Below are 23,359 nucleotides of genomic sequence, written 5' to 3'. Positions count from 1 at the left end.
AAACATACTAATGTGTAGCTAAGACAATAACTTTCTGCCGTTGTCATGTGGGTCCGGTGATGTAAAGATGTATATTGCTATAAAAATATGCAAAAAAAAAATCCACCAATGTGGGGAAAACACTAACAAGCCTTTTTTTTTTTTTTTTTTTACAAAAGAACCTAAAATTGCCTGATCGATGAACAACGTAGCACTTCAATGAGCTTTACCCAAGTTATACTGCTTCTTTAAGTGCATTAGGAGGCTTCGTAAATAACGTCACTTCCTCTTGCCCTGTTGTAACAAAAGCAAGTAAATTGATTCGGGGGAAGGGCGATGATCAACACACTTGGAAACTGTAGGAATCACAATTTAATTGTAAAGATCGCCAATGGGGCTGTTTTAAAGCTAAACAGTCTACTAGTGCAGTCACGAATTTAAGCGTATTATTAGTAAAGGAAGCCTACAGTTAGCCTGGTCCTTGTAGTAAGACAGTCAGATCTACAGGCACTGCCGGTAGCTGTCCAGACTCTGGGTGCTGAATCAGATGTTGCAACTGTAACCAGGGCGGAGGCCACCTCTGAACATCACCGACGGACAGCAACGGCCATCTTTGTAAATATTAAATACATAATATATTTCCTGTGTTGCTAGATTTGCATAGTGCATCACTCTGAAGTGGGTAAGGGGTTCACAAAAAGCTACAGGAACCAGTAATGCTGCTGAAGTGGGCAGTACTGGGGAAGCTGTCAAGAATTGACTTGTCATGCCGGGAGGTCTGAGATTTCTTCTTGTTTTCTTACCGATTAAAGTTGTCAGTCTTTTCTGGTAAACAGAGTGATTTAGGCTCGAAATATGCGCACAAAAACTGTAGCTTTACAAGGAAACGAGCCGCAGTTACCAATGGCGTCCGTGGAGAGTGTGACACAGCAAGATAAAAGCTTTGATGATGATGAGGTGGAGAAGCTCAGGGAAGAGAACGAGTATCTCAGGGTGAGGATTTAGATTAATAATAACCCATATTCCCTTACTCCAATGAATCTTGCATATTTTCAGTGAAGTATAGTGTTTTGGTTCATGTTGTATTTTAGTATAATTTACGATATTGTATTCAACTGTCCGGAACTTCGAGTCTAGCCATGACAGTTCAGAATGAATAATTACTTATTTGACCGTATTATATATGCTGCAGAACTGTTTACAACTATTTAGAACGTTTACATTTTTAAATGTGAGTATAAAGTACAATATGCTCTCTCTCATAAATTGTCTAGTGGAAAGCTTAATAAATGGCCTCTCCACAATAAATAAGTAATGTGGACTTGGAAAGTACTAATTAGAGGTTTTCTTGCAATTAGAATGAAATCGATGAGTTGAGAACCGAAATGGATGAAATGAGAGACAGTTTCTTTGAGGAAGACGCTTGTCAGTTGCAAGACATGCGCCGGGAGTTGGAGAGAGCCAACAAGAACTGCCGAATCTTACAGTACCGCCTTCGCAAGGCCGAGAGAAAGAGGATGCGATACGCCCAAACCGGTGAGATTGACGGGGAGCTGCTCAGAAGTCTAGAACAAGACCTCAAGGTAAAGTTGGCTTGGAAACTGGGGCGTGGTTGCCTTAGCTCTGGTGAATGGACCCGGCGCTCGAAAATACAAAGGTGCTTGGTTATCTGTCTGGTTATTTGGCAATGTAAGGTGCTTAATGTATATGTGTTGAGTCATTGCTATGATCAGACACTACAAAGCATATTTTATCGGTTTATTCATCTTTTTGTACAATATTGTTACATCACTCTAAATGTTTACAATGGTTTTGTAATTTGTTCTGCATCCAAATAATCTGATGGGGCTGCCATAGTTGCATCATTTGGCTTTCCAACTGAAGTTCCTGCTTCACTGTTGTCATTTCCCATTCAGGCTGTTCTGTTCATAAATCTCTAGACAGAGTGTCTGCACAATTTTTTGTGATCTGTACTTTTTGTTGTCACCAAAACAAACTTTTATGGGTTTGTGTTTGTTTCAGCTGGGGCCAGTACTAACATTAGTTAATTTGTACTGGAAGAACCCATCCCCAGTGTAGCCTCTGTCGTCCAGTTTTTTATGTTTCCTGGGGTATATGTCTGAGCTACTCACTCTTCTCTCTGAGTGACCACTCACTGCAGTTGCTATGATACTAGTGCCACCAAAGATTTGTTTTGCAAATGTAGTGGAAGGGAAGGAAGACAGAGCTACAAACATCTTGGGGTGTGAGCTTTCTCAGTACCAAAAAATGGATAAAGTAATGAGTATTAGATGTGAAAAAGAATTAGATCAGTTCTTTAAGAAAGTAATGCAAGACATTTTTTAAATCTAATATACTGAGCATTGAAGAAATTGAATTGTACCCACGTTGCATAAAATATCTATCAGGACATGGCTTATATGTGGCAGTACAAGGATAATTTTTAGGTAAGAAAATGCAGTCTGAAATGTGAAAGCATTGCTCTTAGCATGAGATGTTTTTTCAAAATAAATAAATAAATAAAAAATAATGAGAGGAAATCTGTCAGCAGCATTCAGGTCATGTGGCCAGTATTACATGGCTGACGTGAAAACAGATGCTTAGGATGCATAGTCATTATGCTTTAAAATTTTATGCCTGGACCACTATTGTTTAAGGCTATTAAATAATTGATGGCCATTAACCCCAAAATGCCTAGAGTTTGGTTAAAATTAAATTTGATGTTCAATATCTTCCCCTCTATGTATATGTGGTGAGGTGTGCTTTGCATCTGAAGTGCAGTATTTAGTATTGTTATTATTATTATTATTATTCATTGAATGCACCTCTGCCCATTTTTTCTAATGAAAGAGTAGTTGTCAAAACATCATTCTTTGAAACATGTCATATCCCTTAGAACCATTATATCTTACAGCAATCACAAAATCTGCATTACTATCTTAAAGCAGACTCCTAGCACAAAATCTGTGCTCATTTTATTACAAAAACAAACATTATTTCTCTGAAATGAATACTACCATGGCTGTGGGGCAGCCACAAAATGGTGCATACATTTTGTAAGTGTTTAAGGAACAGCATTTGGATAGGTGTGTTCATTATATAACTGTTTGTTAAGACAGGTCACAGTATGAAGCTGTGTGCTCAAAAGGAACATTTCTGCATGACTTCCAGTGATGATGCAATAAAGGACAGATGTCTTCATTGTTGCAAATGAGTTTTGCAATCTCTTGCTTTATTCATAAGTTGTTAAAGTTTTTGTGATGAATGGTGGTTGATGCTTGATTAACTGTATGTGTACTGAAATAATATTTTTAAAGATTTTTATTCAAATTTAATATGATTAATATTCAAAAAAGAAACAATAATAAAAAAACAACAAACAAAATAAATTAAATATATGCTGAAATCATGAAAGAGAACAGGAAAGAAGTCAATGTGTTGTGGTTGCCACAGAAATTAAATACGGTGGCAGAATGCACATTGGAATATGATAAGTCTATGGCTGCAGTCTAGGACGTGCAAAAAGAAATGGGAAATGATAAGGCTGAGAAAGTGCACAGTGATTGAATTAGTGACTGGCTATTCACCACAATGAAAGATGTTACAGAGGCCTCGAAGTCATGTGTAATGGCTACTGAGCAATTACAATAAGAAAACAGTGATTTAAAAGAGAAATGTGCATTTTTTTCTATAATAAGGGAACTTGAGCTGTTAAAAGAAAAACAAATGAGCCTGGGTTGGGAGGGTGGCCTAATGGTTAAGGTGTTTGCCTTACAAACATAAGGTGCAGGGTTTGAGTCTCACAAGGGATAATTGGCTAAGCTTAAAATGGCTCGCAAGGGCAGTTAGCTTAGTACTAATCTATGAACCTATGAACCTATGGAGTGCAGAACCTGTGGGAAATATATTCATGCAACTGACATACCTAAGAAACAGGAAGGTTTGAACTGTGTGACTTATATCCACTATAACTTAATTGACTTAGACTGGCTTTTGTGAGAGCCAACTCAAAATGCATTAACCAATCATTTGTTTATACCTAGTGTATGGGCTGCAGTAGAGTATGCAGGCCATTTGTTGGTTTGTTTTGACACCTATAAAATTAAAGGTAAATTTTAATATGATTGTAGCAACTAGAGAAGATTTATAAAGTAGGGTATAAATTTTTTTTTTTTGAAAATGACTACTGTGCTCAAGCATGTAAAAAGGGTTTTACTTATTGAATGCATGAAAGGATATAGACTACAGAGATTGAAATTTCATATGTTGTATTTAGCCATATTAAGGATGCATTTCCACATGGGTTGTAAGACTTTTATGGATGCAGAAGAAGCTTTGTCAGCTAACGGGAAGTATAATCTACTCCAGACAGAAGCAGATTCAGGAGATCAGTGGGCCACTGAAGAGAGGTGTGAAGAATCACTTAAGGCTTTGACTTTGAGGGGAAAGGAGTGGCCAAGGTACATTTAAAATCCCAAAGCACTTAGATTAACAGGAGACATTTCTGGAATTTTGAGCAGGAATGGTGGACTAGCAGGAAATATCACAGACTGTAAATAGTCCAGTTGGCTGAGCAAAGAATATGTTGGATACCGAACATGGTAAATGATGAACATTGTATTAGTTCATTTTGAAGGGGACAATTTAATGATGTTGCCTGTGTTCTTGTAAATAACCAGGCTGGTTGGGCCACCGTGAATCAGAAATGGGTGTGCATAAGTCTTCATAAGATATGAATTGACTTGTTTGGTTGTAGATTTTTACTTTTAAGTGGTGACTCTTCATACTGGTAGAAGAATGCTTCATGGGGGGTGGGTGAGAGATGGCAACATCAGTGTAAGCTTCCAGGGGAAGGGGAATTGCACTGTTTTTATAATTGAGAGCTACATAAAAAGTAATACATTTTGCAGAGAATTATACTCTGATTTGGAATCATGGATATCTACAGTGTTAAAATGTTGCTACATAATAGCTGTAAAAATAGATGCATGGCATTGAAGGCAAAGCACAGAACATGTATATGTATTCTGCATTTACTGAAGAATAGTGTTTTAATGGTAATGAATTGGTTGAGCATCATACAGGCAACTAGTTAGTTTGTTATCTTGCAAGATGAATTCCACTATTACACTGATATTGGGGCAGGTGGGGAGATTTATAAGACAGTGAAACTCCAGAGAGGGAGGCTAGTTTGACACATAGTATACTATAGTTTTTAAAATGTAACTGTGTCTCCAATTTTATAAAATTAATATTGTCTATATTTTGTTGGTGTTGAGGTTAATGATGCTAGGATTTTTATTTTTTTAATTCAATACTAACTTTTTTCTCACTTTGTAAGCCAATTATTTGTTAGTTGCATACTATCAATGTATAAAATTCTACTTTCATTATTGCACTGAGGAGCTTTTCTCCCCGGGCCTCCACTGAAAATGGGCTCTGAAAGGCCCAGTGGACCTTCCCAGTTAACACATTGCAAATAAATAAATAAATACACAAATAATAATTGTTTTAAACCACATAATGTTAATTTGTTTACGGAATGTATTACTCAGCAAGTCTTTTTCTTTGTTTTAAGAAAAAGATACTGAATACCTATAGAGGGTGCAGCTTGGTAAAAGGGTCTTTTTTGGATGTGGCATGATTGCTGTGATATGGAACAGTAATGCATGAATCAGTCCAAAAATGAAAAATAGAGTTGTGGGACACAAGCAAACTTGAGGCCTTAAACAGCAACACTAAAAGAAGTTAATTTTGTAAACAGAAACATGAAGTATTATTTAGAAGCTGTTGGTTTGAGGGTGGGGTCAAGTTAGAGAGGAGTGATGCTTCCATTTCGTTAATTATACGCTTTGATTTTAGAAGATATTGTTATAGTTGACTAAGGATGTTATGTAGGAATAAATGTCTAGAGTGGACAAATGTGGATATCTATACTTAGTGTTTATGTGCTACTAGATACCATAAAAAAGGAGTTTTGATGTAAGAAGAGATTGGTGATGGTGGTTATAGTATATCTGGCAGCATACATGAAATACCGGAATGCAATTACTCGTGTCATTAAAGTGAGAGGTATAACTCAAGCTGCATGGCTTCCTAGTTTGGAAAGATACATGGGGGTTACAGTAAGGTTATGGGTCTTGGTGGTATCTAGCAATTTCTTTCCAGATCTCAGAAAAAAACTTTATTACAGCTAGACATGCATTTTTGATTACATTGGTAAGAGCTCAGCCTCATTCACTTGTGATCTGTGATCATGGGCCTTTAGGGTGATATCTGGGTAGGTCTGGTGGTCCTAGTTTAGAAAAAAGAAACATTGGTGCTATCATATTGTGTGCTTGGAAAGGATATGTTTGTTGAATGGTTGAAAAGATTACTTGCCACTAAGGTGGATAAGTTACACATGAATGAAAATCTCTCAGGAGTAGTTTGGGATACATTTAAAGATGAACTGAGGTATGAGGTTAAAGATTATGTGGATCACATATGGGGAAAGCAGAGATGTTTTAACTGAAATTAATGAATTAGTAGAGGTTGAAAACAGATTTTAAGATGGCAGAAATCTGTTAGGGTAAATTGATAAATTAAATCAGGAAACAGAAACATTTTTGGACAAGAAATTTGGAGGCAGTCCCATGGCGATAAGTGCATTTGCAACCCACCATTTTATCAAAAATCCCTAGCTCTGAGATTATGATGGTGTTTAAATGAGAGTAGTAGAGGAGCTGCATAAAGATAATACTTTATTTGGGAATCCATTAAGTATAGCAGAGATGTGTGAAGTGTATTTTTGTACATTATATTTAGTGCAGACATGTTGGGGAGAATATGATGATATTTGTCTAAACTGACTTTATCTAGGTTGGCTAATAAGTAGGCTGCTGGGGTGGTTATCCTGGTAACAAATGGAGGAAAAGGTAGAAGCTGAAGAGAAATGGAGGTTTGCTAAAGCAATTTGTCTCTTCAGGGAGACAAATGTGACAGAATATGTGGAGTTTGCAACTGATTTTCAAAAAATATGCAGCCATCTGTATTAAACTGAGGTAAATATTATTATTTTTAATAAAATGTGTGCTGGTAAGACTGTATTAGTAGTTTCCAATAAACTTTGCAACATGAAAAATGGGTGCTATACAGAATAGCAATTGCTTTCAGTGAAATACAGCAGATTTCTTAAAAAGAGATACAGGCTTCTGAGATGACCAGACATGTACAGCATTCAAAGCTTAGTAATCTTTTATATGGTATACCAAGTTAAAAGAATATATTACTTTATTTGGGCTCCCGTTCAGAGATGTGTCAATTTGGAAAAAATCAAAGGCAGTTAGAATTCAGTCAACCTTTTTAGCTACTGGTCGTGACAGAATCTGATGAACTGCTAGTTAGAATTCTTCTTTATGGTATATGGCTGTATAAACCAGTAAGCAGAAAACCTCCAAAAGCTGGACATGTTGAGCATATTCAGTAATATTCAAGGTTTATTCAAGAAAATCAACACCACAAAGCTTTCGGGCAGATGCCCTTCTTCAGTGTGTATTGCTTACTGGTTTGGACTTTTATCTCCAAAAGTGGTTAACCTTAGTGCTGGTCCTGTTTGTTGTTTTTATATGGCTGTATAAACCCATTTCTTCAATGTTTCTTAGTTTGAGTGTAAAGATGTTTGCATACTTAATGTTACAAATTGCATTGCCCGTTTTTATTTATCGTAAATAAATAATTGTGTTATTCAGTTTCAGTGTTTGTGATTGGTGGTTTATTTACTAGCTTAAGGTTTTGTGTATTAAAATGGGGTAATCTTAACTATTATCTTTTGTCTGCAGAAAAATTAGTGCTTGAGCTATTGTTACCATCCATATCCTTAATGGATGGTTATTTTATGGGTAAATAAGTATGTTCTTCGTGTGCTAGAAATGTCTGGCTGCATTGATAGCATAAAAACAGAGAAAGTGTGTTGGTATTCAGAGACCTCATTAATCCATCCTGTAAAATATTATGTATGCTTGTGTGCAAAATAATTTTGGACAGTTTCAATTACTGTTGGTAAGACTGCACTGGAAGGTTCTGGGTTCAGTCTGAGGTGGTTGGAATCCTCAGGAGCCAGTGATTATAACTGATCTGCAGCTGCATAGTGGAGAACTTATTTGGGTGTGGCAAGTGCTGGCGGTTACCCAAAGGTGCATTACATATTTACTCTATGTTCTTAATGCTAGTCACTTATCACATATTATTTGGTAGACAGTGGTGCAGATCATGAGATCATAGTCTTTAGCCATCGCATATTCATTATTGGTAATCATGTGTCTGTTATCAGAGCATCATTGCATACATAGGTTTTGGTCAAAATGCTATGTAGAGATGGCTTAACAGTTGTGTTATAGAAAGTAAGTAAGAAAATAAGTATTGTATGTTGGATTAACCAGTTTAATTTTGTCCTGGAGAACAAAAATATATCTCATTCTAGGAAGATAGTAAAGGATGCAAGTGTGTTACCTCTTATAGGCATATATCTGTATTAGATAAAATAGCTTAAAACCTTGGTTTATCATTGCAGCATGATTAGTGATATGTGTACCCCAGTTGATAGAAAAAGATCAGTGTGGGTTTGCAGGTAGTGGATAAACTTTTGATAATAATTTGGAAGTGGAATTGTTAATGAAACATGCTAAAATAGAGTAGAATGAGTTTGTGATTGTATATTTAGATACAGAGAAGGCATTTGGTAGTATTCAGTGAATTTTATATGATGAGCATACTGTTGGCTTTTGGATTTATGTAGAAATTTCTTGAGAATCCTAGCAATATGTAGGGGTCAAAAAGTAATGACTAAATTCCAAGCAAATTTTTTTTTGCTAAACATGACAGTAGTTCAATTGGTATAATTACAAGTAATAATAATATGATCCACAAGAAGTGAAGAGAACCTCAACAACTATGTACAGTATATACAGTATACCTAAAAATATTTGATAATAAAAATGAAAACACTCAAAAGAAAAAGAATCAGTACAAAAAAGTAAAAGCAAGAGCAAGTGGGCAACCCTATTTGGTACCCTTAATCAGAAAGATATGTTCAGATGTAAATAGAAGTAACTTAACATAAGCTTTATTACTTATATAAATATTCTTAAGAAAAGAAATGAAACAGGTAGGGAAATCAAATATTTTTAAGGCTTTGAATAAATATTTCCAATTCAAAGAGTCAAAGTCTTTTGTAATATATAGACTAATAAGAAGAGTGTCTTCTTTTTATCATTTAAAAAGTCTATTAATGTTAATAGTCTTCTGATATTATCATGAGTTTGTCTTTGATACAAATAAAAACAGTTTGGTTCAGAATAATTATCCGAGCTATGTTTTTTAAATTCTATTTGACAGTCTAGAAATTACATTTTTGTAGTCATTATTTAGAAGTGATATGGGTCCCCATGCAGAATTCTGAATGCCATTTGTACTGAATAAGGAGATTGGTCATAGATGCCCATTGCCTCCTAGCATTGGATTATCACTTGTGACAAAACACAAACTTACATTTATATAAAAGTAAAGAAACCATATTAGCAAGTTCACATTTACAAACATTATACATTACATATATTCTTTTTTTACAATATAATCAATCCAAAATTACATAAATTATTCAGTTTTTGCCTTCTCCTAAACCTGTATGTATTGTTCCCACAATGTCCATGTTATGCAGTTTGCTCCAACCCTTTCTAAAGATCCATTTCCAGTTATTTTATCTATTTTACAGTATTCAGTACTTTAGTTACAGTTGGCTTAGACATTGATTACCTAGTAATTGCTCTTTTGGCAGTAACCAGAATGAAACTTAACAAGATCTTACGATGTTTAAGCAATTCAGATCTCATATCCCAGATAAAAAAAAATATTTTCTAAGTTACACACATTTGCTCACCTAATATTTCTGGCAACTACTCTGTAGGGAGTGTTTCAAGTCTGCCAACTCATTACACTCCCAAAACATGTCCTAGTAGCTGCCTCTTTCTTCTCCATCATACCTTTAACATTTCAAATCTACCTGAGGAAAAATTATTTGGAGTTTGCTTGGGGTATAAAAATACCTATGCAAACACTTCCAAGCAAAGATGCTAAATTTTCTAGACTTTGTTGCATATTTGGGAACATATATATATCCTCCTATATTTACTTTGTGAATTATCTAATCTGACTTCTCAATATTTTCTAACCTTCTCTGACTGATTCCTATAGTTATCGTGCAATATTTTATATGCCTTATTAATTATCCATTTTAAACAGCTGCTTCTGTTCTAGATTCATTTAAAAACTTTATTCCTGTAGGTCTTTCACTTAGGATTCCCCTATCCTTTTCCCTGTGCCTGTACTCTGATATCAATCTCTGATGGAAAAGACAATCTCTAGCCTGCATTCCAATTTTTTTCTTTGCCTCCTCCCATTCTGTTACCTTTCTGTCTTTAATTATTTGTTTCCAATACCTTGGTTCCATTGCAAGTTTTCTTCAGTAAATTCCAGCTCCTTCTTGCTATTCTCTATACCCCTAATTGCAGTCATCTCTATCGTCAGAATCTCCTTTCTCCATTTTTATATTGGCTTAGTTCTTAGAATACTTTCTGCTACTTTGCTGCTATTCTCCTTAAGGATCTGCATCCAAAATCCCACCCTCTCCTTATTTCTTGAATTTCCCCTTCTTCATTATCATCCCTTTCCACTTTGAATTGTGGCTTTCTGCTTGTATTATGTATGAGTTTAACTGGTTAGCTCTAAAAATCCCCTCAAATCAGGTAATCCTAAACCACCTTGTATTGGAAGGATCAACTTATCCCACCTGACTCTTGGCCTCTTCCCTTCCCAGATAAATTCCTTGAACTCTTTATTAATTACTATCTGCAACTTCTCCTCTGGTTGATAAAAAATATGCCAGACCTGTGTATAAAACTAAGGGGACTAAACACATTTTTATTGCTTGTGTCTTGCTAACCATATTCATAGACAACAGTTTCCAGATTCTCAGTCTTTGTATTATCTTTTGTTTAGTCTTTTCTCACATATCCTTAGCTGTCATAACAAAATACTTTTTACCCCATACTCCTAAATACTTCATTTTATTAATTCCTGTAAATATAGGTATTATGGAACCCATTCATGTGTGGGTACATAGTTTCCACCTATAGCCTTTGTTTTATATTCATTAGTTTTATATCCCAAAAAACTTGGAACTGTTTGAGAATTTTCCACAACACTATGTCCTTTTCTGGTTTTATCAGGTACAACATAATATTGTCTGCAAATAAAGCCAAATTTCTTCATTACCATACCACTTAAATCCTTGAATTTATGAGTCCTTTATTTTCTTAGTCAATGACATTAAATATAAAGCAAATAAAGGGGAATGAGAACACCTTACCTGGTTCCTTTGCTCTGGCACAACATATCAGAAAGGAGCCCTCCCACTTTGATTTCTGCTCTGAGCCTTCATATACTCTCATAATTAACATGCAAATGTTTCCATTGCCCTACTCATAAAATCACAGTTTATTCTATCGAATACTTTCTCTATATCAAGACCCACTAACAACTGCAGTATTTCTTATATTCTACATGTCTTTGGATCATCATTGCTGTATTAATTTTGTCACATGTTTGTCTCCCCTCTACAACACCATGTTGATCCATATCTATCAATTTTGGCAACACATTTGCCATTTTTTTACCTGTTATAGAGATAAACACTTTATAATAATAGCTTAAAACTGAAACGGGCCTATATGAAGCTGGATCTGATAGGTCTTTATCATCTTTAGTTATTACAGACACTACAGCTTTTTTCCAGAATGCTGGTGCTTCCCCTCATTTTAAAATACTGTTAAACAACACTTTCCAGTTCTTTGTCACGTTCTTCCCTCCTAAATTCCAAATTTCCACCAGAATACCTGGAGACTTTCCTATGGATTAGTTATATATCACTGTTTTTATCTCATATCTTCCTATTTTAATTGCTAATTGTTGAGCCCTATCTATCTCTAATGTTGGCATATTTAAGTCACCTCAGGTTTTGTGCCCACTGAGTGGTGCAGAGCTACAGTTATCCCACTCCACAAGGGGGGATCCACCTTGGATCCCAGAAAATACCATCCCATCAGTCTGACGAGCCTTGTCTGCAAGGCCATGGAGCGTATTATCATGGAACTTATAAACAAAGACATTGGCAACCTTCAAACACTGGACCCCACCCAGTTTGGGTTCATGAAGGGCCGATCTTGTCTCCTGAAGCTGATTGACTTCTTCGAATCAGTCTCCAGAGCCATGGACAAGGGAAGGTGGTTCACACAGCCTATCTAGACCTTGCCAAGGCCTTTGACACCACCCCCCACTCTGGAATCATAGATAAACTTACTAAGCTGGGCATTAATCCCTACATCACCCAATGGGTTGCTAACTGGCTTACTGATAGAACCCACACTGTAAAAGTAGCCAACTCCAAATCCAGCTCCAGACAAGTTACAAGTGGAGTACTTCAGGGTTCAGTCCTGGGACCGCTCTTGTTTGGCATCTACTTCTCTGAAGTACAGGCCAACACTAAGGGACTCTCGCTAACAAAGTTCGCAGATGACTGCAAACTGGGAGCCATTATTGAATCCCCAAATGATGTGGATAATCTACAAAAGGGCCTTACAGATACAGATGCTTGGTGCCAGAGCCATGGGCTCAAGCTCAATGCCAAGAAATGTATAGTTATCCCCTTTGGGAAAAAACATGTACCTGTGAATTACCATATAGGTGGCAGTACACTAAACACTGAAAGTGTGATAAGAGACTTAGGGACACAGGTGGACAGTGGTCTCACCTTCGATAACCACATTGCCACAACAGTCAGGAAATCCTTGTATGTGGCATACCTCATCACTAAGGGCTTTTCATCTAGAAAAAAGGAGGTCATTGTCCCACTTTACTCATCCCTCATTAGACCCGTTATAGAATACAAAGCCCCGTTTGGCATGTACCTCTCAAGACATCTGCAACAATTGGAAAGGCCACAGAAATACCTCACTAAAAGAATCACAGGCCTAAAGCAGATGCCCTACGCTGACTGCCTTAAAAAACTCCAGCTATACTCTGTCGCATATCGTCTACTCAGAGGGGATCTCTGCTTAACATACAAGGCCATGTCAAAACCAGAGCTGTTGGACATGCTACACTTAAAGAAATCCCAATCCCTCAGAGCCACACACTCCAGGCTCTAAACCTTGTCATCACAATAAACAAAACATGCTGGAAGGATAGGTTCCTGACCCAGAGACTCCCCAGACTCTGGAATAGATTGCCCATACATGTCAAACAGAGTGCCTCTTTGGTCCTCTTCAAAAGGAACCTTGACGATTGGATGGGGGAAAGGAAATTCACCCCAGGGATCACATCAGTTGCCCTGCTAGACAGGGTTCCAGCGAAGTAAATAGTGTGGGAAGAAATAGCCAGGGAATTGTTATGGCTAGGCTTGTATAGGCCCTAAGGCTGATAGCCTAGTACCAACCTATGAGCCTATGAACTTAAGTCTTCCATAAGTATTCCCATTTGTGCTGTTTCTTGATTTCACAGTTTCTCTGCGTTATACGAATGTTCATAAAATTTCTGAAATACCTCTAATATCTCAACAGGATCTCTGGTTATTTTTCATTTTATAGGCCCAATAAGTTTGGCAACAAAATCTTCTGCTTTCTGTTGCCTATGCTGTTGTTGTAAAAGTTTTTATGCTGTAGAATTATTATCAAAAAATAGTTACTTGACAGCAGTTTTTCTAAACTCATGCATATTATCCAGGTACTCCCCTAGTTTCTCTTTAATACTCTGCAGCTGCACCCTTTCTTGTTCTGTGAGATTTCCCTTATTCTGCAATACTTTAATCTTTGTCATCCCCTGTAAATAATTTTTGTTACTTCTTAACCTTATTTCTTTTTCTTTTATTTATACCCTATTTATAAACCTCACTTTCATTTTATCCTGCTCACTAGCTATAACTTCCGGAGTACTTTCTGTCTTCCATAATAACTCCCAAATAATTTCCATTACTCATGGTTTAAATTCCTTTCTTTTTAACAGGTAGGTGAGAAAGTAACAGTCCCTCATTTTTACTTCACCACCCTGCATTTTTGTCTTAGTTATTATTGGCCTATGATCTCAAATAGTTATTAGATGTGTATCAAAGCTCTCAATTAAATGCACATGTTCCTGTGAAATAATGCCTGCCTAATCTAGCTCAGTTATTGTACCTTCAAGAGTAATATATAAATTCTGTTGGGGTTCTTGCTTTTGAATTCACATCTTCTGTACCAAATATTTTCATAAATGTCTTAAGGAATCTATAATCTTGTGTTATATTTTCTATTCTAGGCCCCCAGAGCTCTCCTCATTGCTGTAAGTCAAATTCTAGTCCCCATGTATAAATACTATTCCCTGCTGAAAGCTGATTATTTCTCCCCAAAGTTTCTTAATATCCATAATAGCAGTTTTAGGTGGAAAATAAATACATGTCAGTATAATCCTCTGCCTTTGCAAGTAGTCCCTTACTTCCAAAACTTTACTATTATTATCTGCTTTTCCTCTACTATCACTGTTGGAGCAATTAACGTAAATACTCCTCCTTTCATTTGTTCTTGATATCCTGCTGAATATCCATCCCCAAATCCTTTCTTTATCAAATTTACATGCTCAGTTCTTTCCAACTGTGTCTCATGCAGCATTGCTGTTTGCACTCTGTATTTTTTAATATAATTAAACATTCTTGCCTTTTTGTGTATATGTATGAGACCATTCACATTCCAAGATAATGTGGACATTGTCACCATCATGATAAGAAACTTTATTCCCACTTATATATGATTTTTTAAATGTATATGTCCATCTTTTGTGATACATGCACTCACTAGTGTTTGGCAGGTTGATCCTTTATTCATTTTTCTTCTTATCATCTCCATTTGAACCCATGTCACATTTTATAAGACTTTTTATTTTAATGAAGCTCCTCAAACAAAAAAAAGAAATGGACCCCCTGAACACCCCATAACCTGTTAACTTAGCACAAATGCACAAAACCATGTATACCTTAAAAATAATGTTTAACCTCCTAATAGGAATAATTGTCTCAAATAAACAGCTGCATGGAGAGGCCTGCTCTAACCTAAAGTTAAGATTATCCATGCTAAGATGCATGTTGCCGCCTATTGTTTTATTTTCACTAAATGGTGTCTGTTCTTTTTTTTTTTGTCTTTACCCGCCATGTGAAAATGACTTGCATGCTGTCAGAAATCTATTAACTTTTAGTGTTGAAGAAACCAGTGCTCTTTTTTTGCTTTATCAGCTTGTCTCCATGGGAATATAAGAGGAAAAAAAGAAAAATGTAAATTTCTTATGAAAATGCAGCTAGGGAGTGGGATAAAATTAAGGTGGAGTTTAAAAATAGGGTGGAAATAAAAGAAAGGGAGCTATGGTTAAGAAGTAATAAGAATTATTTAGAGGGATTGACAAATGTGAAAGTATTGCAGAATAGGGGGAATCTCGCAGAACAAGAAAGGGATCAACTACAGAATGCTAGGCAGAAAATAAGGGATTACCTCAATAATATGAACGAGCTTACAGAGATTGATGTTAAGCAACTGTTTTTGATAACACTAGAGCACACCAATGTTTAGCACAATGACTCAGGCAACAGAAAGTCGAAAGGGCTGTCTCCAAACTTAGGGAGCCTATAACAAAGAAGGTAACAAGAGGTCATGTAGAGGTATTAGAAATATTTCAGAAATTCTATGAAAGTCTCTATAAAGCAGAGAAATATGACAATCAAGAAAAGATACAAATGGAAATGTTTATGGAAGAATTAAATAAGCCAGTGTTAGCGGTAGATGCGACTCAATTACTAACAGTTAGGATAGGAGGAGATGAGATAAAAATTGTGATGTATAACCAATCTACAAGAAAGTCCCCAGGAATAGATAGTATTCCTCTGGAAGTTTGGAAGCTAGGAGGAAAACTGACAAAGATCTGGAAGGTTTTGTTTAACAATATCTTAAGAAAAGGAGAAGTCCCACCATCCTGGAAGAAAGCAGTTGTAGCTGTGATACCTGAAGAGGGTGAGGTCCATCAGATCCAGCATCATACAGGCCCATTTTAATACTAAACTATGATTATAAAGTGTTCATGTGTATAATGGCTAAAAGAATGGCAAATGTAATGCCAAAACTGATAGACCTGGATCATTGTGGTTTTGTGGAAGGGAAGAAAATATTTACCAACATTAACAGAACATAGAACATTGATGATCCACAGGAAAGCAGAATGTAAGAAAATACCATTGTTGTTGTTGGATCTTGATGCAGAAAAAACATTTGACAGAGTAAGCTGGGACTTTATGAGCAGGGCAATGGAAGCATTTGCATTACCTGAAAAAAGTATAAAGTTGATTATGAGAACATATGAGGGATTGGAGGCAAAAAGTAAAGTGGGTGGGGTCTTCTCTGGTAATTTCTGCTTGAGCAGAGGAACCAGGCAGGGATGTCCTCTTTCCCCTTTATTATTTGCATTATATTTAGAACTATTGGCAAAGAAAATAATGGACTCAGAAATGCAAGTTTATAATCATTATGGTAGTTAAGAAAAGCTGGTTTTATTTGCAGATGATATTATTTTGTACCTGACAAAACCAGAAAAAGAAATTACAGTGTTGTGGAGCATTTTGAGACAGTTTCAGATCTTTTTGGAATACAAAATTAATGAAGCTCATACAAAGGCAACAGAGGTAAATGATGTACCCACACATGAACTGGTTCAGGAATACCCATATTTATGGGGACATGATAAAATGAAATTTCAAGGAGTATGGATTAAAAATTATTCTAGTGTAGCAGCTAAGGATATGTGGGAAAAGACTAAAAAAAAAAAGATAATACAAAAACTGAGAAAATGGAAGATTGTTTATATGGATATGACTAGCAAGATGCTAGCAGTTAAAATGTTTTTAATCCCTTTAGTCTTATACACAGGTCAGGCATTTTTTATCAACTAGAGGAGTTGTGGGTAGCAATTAATAAAGAGCTGAAAGACTTTATCTGGGAGGGGAAGATGGCAATAGTCAAGTGGGATACGTTGATTCCATCAGTAGAACAGGGCAGATTGGGATTTTCCAATATGAAGGAGTATTTCAGAGCTACACAGTTAAGACTCATACATAGCACAAGCAGAAAACTATAATTCAAATTAGAAAGGGATGATGATGAAACATGGGGGAAGCTCAAGGAACAAAGAGAGACTGGGAGTTTGGATGCAGGCCTTTAAGGAGAATAACAATAATCAGGCAGAATATTATATCCATAAATTAGCAGAAAATATTCTAAAAACTAAACCAACACAGGAATGGAGAAAGGAGATTCTGCCAATAGGGATGACTGCAATTAGGGATACAGACAATAGGCAAGAGGGGGGGGGGCATAATTTATTGGAGAAAACTGGCAAAAGAACCAAGGTGTTGGGAGAAAATAACTAGAGAGGGAAAGATAATAGAATGGGAAGACGGCAATAATTTATTTGGACTGCAGGTTAGAGATTACATTCCCTATCAGGCCTCAATGACCACTTATCACTATTGTATGTATTGTTCCCACAATTCCCCATTTTTTCCTATGTAGTTTGCTCCTATCCTTTTCTAAAGATCTTAATTCCAGTTGTTTTATCTCTATTACTATATTCACTACTTCAAGTATTGTTGGTTTAGATTTTGATTTCCTTTTTCTAGTAACTGCTTTTTTGGCAGCCATCATTATTAGGCAAAGCAAGGCCTTACTGTGTCTGTCTAGGCAATTCTAATTCTGAATCATAGCTCAGAAAAATTATCTTCCTCATCAGACCAATCTGCCACCCAGCATCTCCGACAGTGCATCCCACATAGAATGCATAAAGTCCGCCAACTCACCACACTCCCAGAAAATATGTTCCCAATTACCCCTTTCTTCCTCTTCACACCTCCAACATTTGCTATCTACCTGAGGAAAAATTCTCTGTAGTCTACTTGGGGTATATAAATATCTATGTAAACATTTCCAAGCAAAAAAAACTAAATCTTCTATGCATATTTGGGAGATGCACATATATCCTCCCATTGTTTCTTTGTGAATTGCTTATCCAGTCTCTCTTCCCAATCCTGTCTAACCTCCTCTGACTGATTCTAATAGTTACTGTGCAATATTTTATATGCTGTACTAATTATTCCTTTTTTAATGGCGGCTTCTGTTCTAGATTTTATTAAAAACTCTACCAGGGCTGGTCTTTCATTTAGGACCCCCTATTTCTTTTTCTTTGCCTATACTTTGATAATTCAATAAATGTGTTTGGGGGAAAAAGAAAGAAAAATGTAATCCTCTGTTGCAGTCTGAAAGACAAGCTGAGACATTCATTGCTAAAGGAAAACTTTTCATTATATTCAGTGCTCTCATATTTACTTGTTTCTACTTAAAATTTGTTATTAAATTAATGGGTCCAGGCATTCATCTATGCAAAAGTAAGAGGAAACATATCATCTCTACATATATTATGATCTGTGTACTTTGGCACACCCACCCCATCTCAACAATCCAAGGTTACAGCCCATTAACTTAGACATGCTTTTGTCTAGCCTTTTTCTTTCTTTTTGCATTGTAATGCCTATATTTCTTAAGAAAAAAGACATTTGTTTTGTTTTGTATCTTTATCTTTAACTAAAAATGCTTTACTACATAACACACAATTTATATCATGAAAAGTTTTATAATAATACTATTAAGAACAGAAATTGTTTTACTTAAAGTTACCTTTTTCCTTCCTCCTCCCTTCCTTTTAGTGAACTTCTAAACATTAATGACATTAAGTGGGGCAAATGCCTTTCAGTTCCTCACAAGTTTAACAAATTCAACAAAAGTCCACTTTTTCCACCTTTTCTTGTACAGTTGTATTTCACAAATGTGAATGATGCCCTGTAATCTCAAATGTATTCACTGATTTCCATGTTGCTGGTCTTCTTCCTTTTCATTCTTCCCAACTCTAGACTCTAGTTCAATTCCAAGGTACTCCTGATTCTTTTAGTCAACTCCTTTGCTTTTCTCTGTCTCTCAAGCACTTTCCTTTGGAACATTGGAAAAGGTTTCACTGACAAAGGTTCTCCATGTGCTTTATTATTAGAGGAATGAGAATCAGAGTCCCCTTTTGCTTGATGGCTTACTTTTTTGTTGGACAAACTTTTGCATTTCCTCCTTAGCCCGTTCTGCAAAATTAATTTGATTATCTAGGAAAAAATATTCTGAAGACAGCTAGATACAACTGCTTGAATTTTCCAACTGCCTCTCGACATTCCCTGATCGTTGGAATAAATTTGTTTCTCTTCTGCCTGGTGTACACTGCATAATCATTTCCCCAAATCACTCTACTGTCTCAAACTTTTAATACTTTTCTTCCTTTCTGCCACAGTTTTTCAGGGTCATGTCTTTCTGCTGGTATAATCGCATCTTTACTAATTCACATCTTGGCTGCTTACTCATGGCCAGTTTTGGTGCATACACGTGTTCTTTCAGTTAACAAATCCTGCTGTGGAATACCAGTCCAGTTGCTAAATTGTGCCTTCATAAAATTAATAGTCTGTTCCTTCCACTTTGGTACAGCAGAAAATCTCAAGCTTTCTCTATGTGCTCTGCCCTCTAATTCTACCATTTTTAACATCTTTTCTGGCGCAGTTTCATACTCAGACAGCATTGTCTTCATTTCAGCCACTGATTTCTGCTATTTTATCAGCTCATCTGAGTATCTTTTTAAAGCTTCTTCCATTTTTTCCAGCCTTTTGTTATTTGAGTTGATATACTTTTTCAGTATTTAATTTATTTTAATCAGGTCTGAGCACGTTTGACCTATTTTTCTCAATAAATTACTGGAAGCCATGTCTTGCACCAAAGGTGGAACATGAACTGCTTTTTGTTGAACAGCTGCATGATTCTTCCCAGTCAATGTTTTCTGTTCCCCTTTTCTTGTTGATTTTCTTTCGGGCTCTTAGTTCTTCTTTGCTGCCATCTAGGCAGTATACGTACTAGCCAGTAACTAAATTTACTGAAAGTGACAGAGTTGCTGGCCCTTATCTTTCAGTGATAGAGGTGAAGTTAAGCTGTTGATCAGTGTGTAGCCTTCTTGGAAGCCCCTTGTCTTCTATATTCTTTTCTATATATCTTGAGACATGGCAACTAGATCAGACAATGTGGTTTCCTGTGGATACCTGATAGGGGAGAAGAGATAAAATGTTGATGTTAATGGATGATATATTGATTTAAGTGACTAAACCAGGGCAGAATATACATTATTGTAGTGAGTGTTTAGATGAGTTTGGGGTTTCCTTGGGCGATAAGTCTAGTAAACCAAACACAACAGCTGTTTCTTTGAATTACAACCTAACATTTATTCTGAAGGGACATAATTTCATAGGTAGTTTCTAGACCTGTAGTGCAGAAGACCAGTGAGGAGTGTAGCCCAGATATGCTATTGTGCCAAAGCACTGTCTGGTTTTGTGACTTGCTGAAGGTCACACTCTAGGCAAACGAAAGTTCAGGGAATCAAGCCCTGTACCCCAGGAATCAAGCCCTGTACCCCAGGAAGCAGATCATAAGCAGCCCATAGGTTTAATCCTCTGTGCTTACTGTCAGACTGATATTTTCTTGTGAAATGTTTCTTTTATAATTTACTCACAGAAGGATCGTTTTACAAAGTCCTTTGAAATTTTGCAAGGAGGTATAGGAGAAGACTTGGTTGCTAAAGCCTATGAGGAGTTAAATATGAGACTAAAACATGATTTATCATGATGGAAAATGATAAGGCTACTGCCAGATCATTTAATTCAGTTTTTACACTCTTTGTGCTCCCCTTGCTGTTGTGTAATTTCTAATTCTTTCCCAACAACTCTGTACTAAAGTCTTCACAGGACTAAGAAAATGGTAAGAGATTTTATATGGGGTGTGGGTAAAGCTCGTCTTTCATCCAATAAACTTATTTTCTCGAATGGTGAGAGAGACTTCAGTGTACCCAATCCCTACTTGTATCAGGAAGCAGGTCAGTTTAAGTTGATACTCTAATTGGAAGAAATCAACATATTTCACTACTTAGTCCCAAGAAATGTAACCCCGTGGCAATACAGCCCTACTTCAGTGAAAGACTGGGACATCCAGCTGCAACCATATGCAATAAACTTTAGGAGTTAGAATATTTTCTTAAGAGTATTTACACAAATACCTTTATACTCTGTAACAATTAAGAAGAATGTTCACAAATGGAGATCTGGTCAGTCATGGCTTGAGATTTTCAAACTTGTTAGTGTGAGTGAGTGCTGGAATAAGGGGAATGGATGAAGAAAAGTGTACACTTACATATCGTGTCTGTTGTTTCTACATGTATTCTGCTTTCTCTGAAGTATGTCAGTCTTGTCTATAATTTCAAGGAGTGTAGCATTATTGTTAGTGTGTGGGGGTTTGCCACCCTAAAAATAAAATTAAAGTAGAACAGTGATGTTAGACATTTACTACTGTTTTTTTTTAATTTTGGAGCTTACTAGTCTTGGAATTCAAATAGGGAGTTGCTCCATTATGTTGGTCGTATGAGATATATATCATAGTCCATTGGGAACATAGTTTTACTCTTGTTTAAAGTTGAGTGGATTCAAAGTGGATCTGACTCAGCTGATAAAGGAGGTATTTCACACAAATATAGAAATAACTGGAGTACTTTTTTTTTTTTTTTTTTTTTTTTTACTGGGGTGCAATGTTCACATTCATTGTGCAAGGAAATATTGTGCAAGTTTTATTTTTGAGAGTGGCAATGGCAAAAAGGCCATTTCAGGAAAATGGAAAAGTGTTCAAGTTCCATTTATAAGTGTTGTAATACACTAATTATGAATGAATTAGAATATGAAGTGATTTGGTGAAGGCAAAATTGTGGAATAAAAATGTTTATCATGGCATATATATCAGGACACTTGACATGTCTGATGGTTTCAGATGGGGCTCATATGTTTGATATGTACCAGGTAATAAATATTTGACAATTTTCGCCTCGTTTGAGCAGTGAGTTGAAACGGTTATGAAATTTAATGGTATAACTATCCTGCCAGATACTTGAAGCTACTAGTCTATTTCAGTATTTTTCCTAGTATCTCAGTCTTCCGCTTCTTCGGAATTCACCCATTTATTGTATTGTTTGTACTCCGTTCCATCCCATATACCTTCACTTTGACATTCCAGTCCCCTGTCATTTGCTCAGTTTCCCGGTCAGATTCTGCTTGTAATTTGTCCCCTCCCACCTAGTTGATGATGTAGTCCATCACCAGTACAAGCAGGAGTGAGCTTAGAACCGTACTCTCATGTGCACCCACTCCCACCGGGAACCCCTTCATGCGTTCAAACACCGTTTGTACTTGTGTCAATGAACCCTTGCATAGCCTGCACTAATTCTACCAATGTTTCTGGGAATTTGAGATAGCACAAGACTGCAAAAGTCATCTTTTGTGGGATCTTGACATATGCTTCCTCTAAACCTAGGAATACACAGATGGACTCTTTACGCACCTCTAGTCTCTTCACTGTATCGCTACAAACATTGGGTCAGTTGCACTACATTCTGAGCTAAATTGGAACTGCCTGTCTTCCATCTTACTATTTCACTGCTTTGTTTATTCATTTATTAATCATTCTCTCCAGCACTTGCATAAAGTGGGCAGAAGTTTGATATATCTTCAGACCTCTCAACTGTATTGATTTTTGCAGAATGTCCAGATTTTTGCCTCATATTTTTGGTCTGTTCCTCATAAAATCTGTGGCTTTCTGGCAAACTGCTGAGTTGATCTGAAGACTGAATTCACTAAATAATGACATACATTTGAGTTTCAGACTTCATACCCTTAAGATAAATGCATGCAAAGACAGATCATGTTATTCTAGCAACTTTTTTTTAAGTTTATAAGAGCAACATTTAAAATATGTTCCTATTTTTGGACCTTTGTCCCCATCAGGCTTTGTCCAGATTTCTTGCACTAAGATGCTGAGAGGTATATATAGATGTACTGACCACAACTGAGCATCCATTTTGATCATGTACATTGGCACTAGAATGTTTATTCTCTAGTCCCCTGGTATATGCCTTTCTCCTTCCACACCAAGATGAGTACCCTCAGGAGTTATTTCTTCCTAATTTACCCAACATCTTGAGCACATCTGTTGTGAACTCATTTGAGCCTGATGCTGACCCTGACTTTGTTTTTATTAGTCCACGTCATACTTCTATGGTGTTTTTTCTTTCTTCTTTTATTGTAGGCTGTGCATGTATCAGTGCAGCTTCT

General features: G+C 36.4%; 1 protein-coding gene across 2 annotated transcripts in view; it reads left to right on the top strand.

The window, feature by feature from the left end:
• The first annotated feature begins 269 nt into the window (after positions 1 to 269).
• SOGA3 (SOGA family member 3) overlaps positions 270 to 23,359 on the top strand; it is a 475,986-nt gene continuing 452,896 nt past the window's right edge. For both annotated transcript variants that reach the window (XM_044064129.1, XM_044064121.1), the window contains exons 1-2: positions 270 to 972; positions 1,338 to 1,562. In XM_044064129.1, coding sequence (XP_043920064.1) covers positions 835 to 972; positions 1,338 to 1,562 — 363 coding nt within the window. In that variant the 5' untranslated portion in view covers positions 270 to 834. The remainder of the gene's footprint in view (positions 973 to 1,337; positions 1,563 to 23,359) is intronic.

This window comes from Protopterus annectens, chromosome 1.part0 (assembly GCF_019279795.1).
Source record: "Protopterus annectens isolate FY-2018-M chromosome 1.part0, PAN1.0, whole genome shotgun sequence".
NCBI classification, from domain to species: domain Eukaryota; kingdom Metazoa; phylum Chordata; order Ceratodontiformes; family Protopteridae; genus Protopterus; species Protopterus annectens.
This window is presented reverse-complemented; position numbering and strand designations above follow the sequence as displayed.